The sequence below is a fragment of the Portunus trituberculatus genome, chromosome 46, assembly GCF_017591435.1.
Source record: "Portunus trituberculatus isolate SZX2019 chromosome 46, ASM1759143v1, whole genome shotgun sequence".
Taxonomy (NCBI): domain Eukaryota; kingdom Metazoa; phylum Arthropoda; class Malacostraca; order Decapoda; family Portunidae; genus Portunus; species Portunus trituberculatus.
The window spans coordinates 61,635-68,717 of record NC_059300.1 but is presented as its reverse complement, the minus strand read 5'-3'; the positions used below and the strand labels follow the sequence as shown (position 1 = coordinate 68,717).

General features: G+C 31.0%; 1 protein-coding gene across 6 annotated transcripts in view; it reads left to right on the top strand.

The window, feature by feature from the left end:
• LOC123520209 (cGMP-dependent protein kinase, isozyme 2 forms cD4/T1/T3A/T3B-like) overlaps positions 1-5,277 on the top strand; it is a 649,267-nt gene extending 643,990 nt beyond the window's left edge. For all 6 annotated transcript variants that reach the window (XM_045282292.1, XM_045282290.1, XM_045282291.1 and 3 more), the window contains 5 exons: positions 1-13; positions 728-871; positions 986-1,133; positions 1,788-1,951; positions 5,208-5,277. The exon at positions 1-13 is cut by the window's left edge and continues 82 nt beyond it. In XM_045282292.1, the coding sequence (XP_045138227.1) occupies positions 1-13; positions 728-871; positions 986-1,133; positions 1,788-1,951; positions 5,208-5,262 (524 nt within the window). In that variant the 3' untranslated portion in view covers positions 5,263-5,277. The remainder of the gene's footprint in view (positions 14-727; positions 872-985; positions 1,134-1,787; positions 1,952-5,207) is intronic.
• Positions 5,278-7,083: the final 1,806 nt, after the last annotated feature.

The window sequence follows — 7,083 nt, the reverse complement described above, 5'->3', positions numbered from 1 at the left end:
AGGCACTCCAGGGGTGAGTTTGGCTTTTGCTTTTGTTCTAAGTTTAACTGCTTTCATCATTTACTCGTTTCTCAATCTTTATGCAACATTTTTCCTAAACTATTTTTCTCTGATGTAATGTACTGATTGATAAGCTTATTGATCAAAGCTTTATTCCTGATACAAAGATATTAAAGATCAAGATATTAAAACTTGACCTATTCTTCTAATAACTGACCAATTATTTTTATTATTCAACATTTTAGCACAAGTTTTTTATTCACTACCAAAATGTAAAGTTCATTATATATTTCATTTTGTTATTGAGGGACTATCATTTGATTTTTACCCATATATCTAGTATAATATTCACTAAACAATATGTATATGACAGTACATTTTCATCATGTATGTGGTTATCTCTCTCTCTCTCTCTCTCTCTCTCTCTCTCTCTCTCTCTCTCTCTCTCTCTCTCTCTCTCTCTCTCTCTCTCTCTCTCTCTCTCTCTCTCTCTCTCTCTCTCTCTCTCTCTCTCTCTCTCTCTCTCTCATTCATCAGGTACATGAAGGCACAATAGTCATTAATGTGTGATTTATATTCTTGTATGTACATAATTCATAGACATTTACTTTTTTGCAATTTCTGGAAGAGCTTTGTCAAGGTATATTAGATTGTGTGCACCAACTCCAAAACATTGTATATTTAATCTTTGCTGAGTATTGGATATCACCTCCAAATTTGTCCACAGAGAGGACATCCGCACAGCCAACATTATTGCCGATGATCCAGATGGTGTGACATGTCTGGTGATCGACCGAGACTCCTTCAAGCAACTAATAGGCAACCTGGAGGAGATCAAGCAGTACTATGGACCTGACATATCAAGGAGAAAGTATGTCCCACAGAATTAACTGCTGATGCATATCACTCATTTCTTTATATGAAAAGATGTTTTTCTTATATATTGCATTACTCATCATTTGTGTTTTTCTTGACTTCTTTGCAGGATGAATGAGGAATTTTCCTCTGTTGAGCTCGCAGATCTACGTAAAATTGCCACGCTGGGTGTTGGAGGCTTTGGTCGAGTGGAACTTGTACAAATTGCAGGAGACTCAAGTAGATCATTTGCCCTCAAGCAGATGAAGAAGAGCCAGGTACAGATGCTGTGACTACTGTTACATTATTGATTTAAGTGTCGGTAACTGAATACTTATTTGTAAAACAACCAATGTACCTAAATCATTTATTGTATCACTTTCTCCCTGCACTATGTGTGGGAAGAAATGAACAATAACATCATCAGTGGGTTGTTGAAATTTCCCTTCTGATTCTTAAATACAGGAAGAAATGGATTGAAAAGATATGTATAAATTTGATTCTTCTATTTGATAGTAAAAACATTGCATGTTACTTGTAGAAGTTTTAAGGTCTGTGTTGTTTTAAGACACGTTTTGTTGAAGGTGATAATGATTTTTCTGACATTCATTATTCAACTTACCTTTTTGAGATATAAGTGACATCCATGAAAGAAGAAATAGAGAATTTATTAAAGACAAATATTTAATTATTAATGTTTTATACAACTGTGTATAAGTAGAACATTACATTTCGACACATTTTATTCTCATTTTTTTGTATTTCAAACTGTTTAATATAATAAGTAAATTACTGACAATGTAATATACAGTAGTTACAGTAATATATGTAAAATGTATCTCATAATTTTGTACACATAAGAGCTACCAAAGTGTTATGCAGCTCAAGGATGACAGTAAGCAGACTAAACCAACAATATGCAACCATTCCAGATTGTTGAGACTCGCCAGCAGCAGCATATAATGTCTGAAAAGGACATAATGTTGGAAGCAAATTGTGACTTCATTGTGAAGCTTTTTAAGACCTTTAAGGACCGTAAATACCTCTACATGCTGATGGAGTCCTGCCTAGGAGGAGAACTTTGGACGATTCTCAGGTGTGTATACGTTTGCTATGATTTCCTTTGACCCAGGTGTAATATGTGGTGTTAAATATATTTATCTTCATTCATGAGGAAGGTTCTTATGACATGTACACATATATATGTACAAATACATATACATGAATATAGTACTATAAAGAAAACTATTAGTCACAGTTTTTTGGGGGAATACTTGCTGGCCAACAACAACTTTTACTATACTGTGAACATGACCATAAAACAAACATCTTTATAGATCACCACTGGCTTTCTACAAATTTTATTGTGGAAGTTATTACATGTATATACACACTAACATTTTTGTTACTCTGGACATAATAATCTATATATTGGTACAACTTGAAAATTGCTTGATTGCAAAAGTATGAAACTTTACTAGATGAGGAAAATGCAGAAAACACAATTTCCATGTTGAATCAGTCTTCAATACCTGATGCAGCTTGCTATGATTCAGTAGTACCTCATTACAATCTTGCAGCCTATTTGGGAATTTTACATGTTTAACAAACAGGAGTTAGCAAATTTTCATTGAAATACTGTGGTATTCAAATGTGGGTTTTGATGATAGTTTGGCCTCGGGAGAATTTGTTTTACCAAAAGCAGTTAAAGTTTTGCCATTACATGACTTAATCATCACCATAGTAAAACTCTTGCACCTTCTTTTAGCATTATAGATCTCCAGACAAGAGAGAGAGAGAGAGAGAGAGAGAGAGAGAGAGAGAGAGAGAAAATCAAATTAGTACTGAAAATTATCACAAAATGTATAATCCGCTCTCACAACTTGCGCAGCTACATTTTCTGAATATTTGAAACAAATATTAAAGATTGGAATTAACAAAATTTTATATATCAATAAGGTGATATTTAGTTTTGAGTGAAATATTAAACATTATATGCACAGAGCCTCCCTCTTTTAACTACTTAACTTGTTTTATCAGCCATTATGCAGTTTGGGGTTATTTTGAGGACTGATTTATATTTTTGTGATATGGTTCAATGTTGTTTATAATCTAAAATTTAACTTTGTGTTTTCTTTTGTTTGTCTTTTATCTCATCATTTTTTATGAGCTATACAGGTTGAATATGAGTTTTACAAATATAATATTGTTTTTGGTTGATATTTCTTTGTTTATTTCATGTATTATTATTTTTTTTCTAAATATGTGGGATATGTGGTTGACTGGTTGTATGTGCACTTGAGAAATAATTAGTTCATGATGTGCCAAGCAAAACCTGATACATTAGATTTTATGTTCTGAATCCTGGATATTTTTTTTTAAACTGATACAATTAATTTCTAGCTAAATATTTTCTCTGTAGCAGAAAATGCTTGCTCGTGTGTATGATTTCTCACTTCATATGTATAACAACATTGAAAATATGCATCTCATTCCATGTTTTATTTTTTATGCATATGAGCAGTGGCATAGCTAATGAAGGGCAGAGTGGCACTTTTCGAATCAACTTTTTTTGTCCTTATAAATGTCAGTTTTACGTTACTAAGCATGTGCGTGCTATCAATCAGTAGTCCTAAACCCACATTTTTTAAACACACAGGTTTGTAAGATGCATCTTTATTCAATATATATATATATATATATATATATATATATATATATATATATATATATATATATATATATATATATATATATATATATATATATATATATATATATATATATATATATATATATATATATATATATATATATATATATATATATATATATATATATATATATATATATATATATATATATATATATATATATATATATATATATATATATATATATATATATATATATATATATATATATATATATATATATATATATATATATATATATATATATATATATATATATATATATATATATATATATATATATATATATATATATATATATATATATATATATATATATATATATATATATATATATATATATATATATATATATATATATATATATATATATATATATATATATATATATATATATATATATATATATATATATATATATATATATATATATATATATATATATATATATATATATATATATATATATATATATATATATATATATATATATATATATATATATATATATATATATATATATATATATATATATATATATATATATATATATATATATATATATATATATATATATATATAAAACTTTAAGGAGTTAATGTGAATTGTAATATGATATTACTTTTGGGAAGAGTGCAAACTGTGGGCTGTCCCAGGCTGCCAAAATAGTTAAGCCACTGCATATGAGACACATTTTATTACCCAGGTAACATTCCTAACTTAAATATTGTGTTATCACTTTTATGTGCATGTAAACTTTGATTTGTTTTGTACAAAGGTAAATCTAGCGTAATATGTTTCATCAATATTAATCATATACACTTAAGAGCTTGACTTGTATATTATTCATTTCAGGAAGCTTTTACATATAAAGCTCAGTCATAGTTTTATAATGTCAGCCATACTACTTCTAATAATTATTTATCAGGTGGCATTACAATTTGAGCTTGATATTGATTAATAGAGATCATCCCATGCTTAACTCTGTACAGTAATACTGCCTTGTGATGCATTGCATGTTTTATCTAAAACAAAAAGAAAAGTTAAAAATTGTTATTTTCATGTGCATGATTTTTTCTTCATTTTACAGTATCTTTTGCAAAATTTATTATAATGGGCAATTTATTTTTCTGATTTAAAAATATTAAAAAAAAGATCATGGTATCAATATTTTGCATTTCTTTGAAATTTGTCATAGTTATGGACCACAGGGCAGTCCAATTTGTTAGGTTGAATTTTAGACCTTTGCTCTCTGATGGAGAGCTGCTGTAATTTATGGTTTTCCTCTCAGGAGTCTTCTGCAGTATCTGCCACATCATGTTTCATTTCTTTCCCTAAATCATTTCCCTACTATATTTTACTTATGGCCTCCACACCATTTTTGTGTGTCATATTTTATTCCTAACCACCATCAATTAGCAGTCTTTCCCTCCAGTGTATGGATGGAGTGCAACCATGCATCATAAGAATACTCTTTCTCATCCCTTCTGCTGCACCACAATGATCTCACTGATGCCTTTAGATTGCCAAACTGTTGAATTCCATCCTCACTGCTTGGGTAGTTAATTTTATCTGTCTTCCTTACCCACTTCCTTTCATCTTCTGTTGATGTGAGTTTCCACTTTCATAACGCATAAGGCGACAGGAGCGTCACCAGCGACGTGGACTCGGCTTTGGTTGCTTGTTGAGGTAAAATAAGGTTGAAGTTGTGTTTGAGGTGCAGTGCAGCCACTACCCCTTTATAGACTTACAGTAACAGTGCCAGCTTTCTACTGTTCTGTCAGTCTTTGTCCTGTCTCATCTGTGTATGTATTTAGAAAACCATTAACAGTGACTGGAATACCTACCCAGTCACATGACAGATGATACACTTATTCAGTTTTAGGAAGCTAATGACATTAAAATCTCCACTGTTCAGGTGTTACTAATTTTATACCACCATAAGGAACTACTAGAATGGAACTGTACTGTAACTTTGGCAGTTATACTTGACTTTCAGTAGATATGTTGATGTAGAGTCACCAGCTTTCACACCAATTCTCACTTGGTACATAAACTTCAGATCGAGGATAGTTGGATTAACATCTATAATATGGACTTGCAAGTTGTACGTATATGTTATACATATTTCACAACCTCCATATGTACCACAGTAGCCAAGTGTCTTGATTTAACATTTTGTTTTATTTTATTTTTTCCATTACTAAGAAAGACACTTAGATGAGACTAATTCTGCTTCACAATACTTTTAGGAACACACCAGCAATTCATACATCATTTATTGTATGTGTATTGTTTTCAAACATCATGTTTTTGCATATATGTTTGTCTATATGATGTTATGTTCAGGCATATATCTCTTGCTTGCAGATTCATCCTGGAATGGGAATATTTTACTCAAATATTGCATGATTTTGTGATCATGGACTAAAATATGTATTTACCTACTTGTATTATACAGGGTTCGAGCTGGGCTCATAGTGTCCTGTCTCCATATCTCTATTTATCTAATTTTTCTTTAAAGGTATGCACACTATGTGCTGTAACAAACTTCATTATCCAATGCATTCCATTTTTCCACCGTTCTGTGTGGAAAACTGTATTTTTCAGTATCCTTCACACACTGCCTCATCCTGATCTTCTTTTCATGTCCTCTTGTCCTTCCATCTTCTTTTGTCAAAAGCACCAGGTCTTCTTCATCTATCTTTTCAGTATCATTTACTATCTTATACATTGTTATTAGGTCCCCACGTTCTCTTCTATTTTGTAAGGTTGGCAGTCCCATTTCCTTCAGTCGTTCTTCACATGTGAGGTCCTTTAACTCCGGCACCATCTTTGTAGTAATCCTCTGTATCCTTTCCAATTTTCTTATATTCTTTTTAGAGCTTGGAGACCATACCACTGCTGCATATTCCAGCCTTGGGCATATCATGCTTGTGATGAGTTTTTCATCATATCTTTATCCATGTAATGAAATGCCACTCTTATATTAATTAACATTTTATATGATAGTCCAAATATCTTGCTTATTAGAGCTCACATTTTTTTGTATGATCACTCCAAGATCATTTTCTTCTTTACTCTTCACTATTTGTTCTTCTCCCATCAAATAGTTCCATACCAGTCTTCTCTTACTCTTGCCTAGTTCCATTATGTGACATTTCTTGGCATTAAACTCCAATTTCCACTTCCTGCTCCACTCATAGATTTTGTTTACATCTTCCTGCAACAGCAAACAGTCCTCTCTGGTTTTGATAACTCTTAACAGCTTTGCATCATCAGCGAATAAATCTATATAACTGTTTATCCCAACGTGAATGTCATTTACATAAACCTGAAACATAAAAGGGGCTAACACTGACCCTTGTGGCACTCTGCTAGTTACTTTATCCCAAGATGAGTATGTAACTCTGATCACAGTTCTCATTTCTCTATCCTTCAAATAATCTCTTGTCCATTTGAGCAAGGTTCCTCGCAGTCCTCCTATATTCTCTAGTTTCCAAAGTAGTCTTTC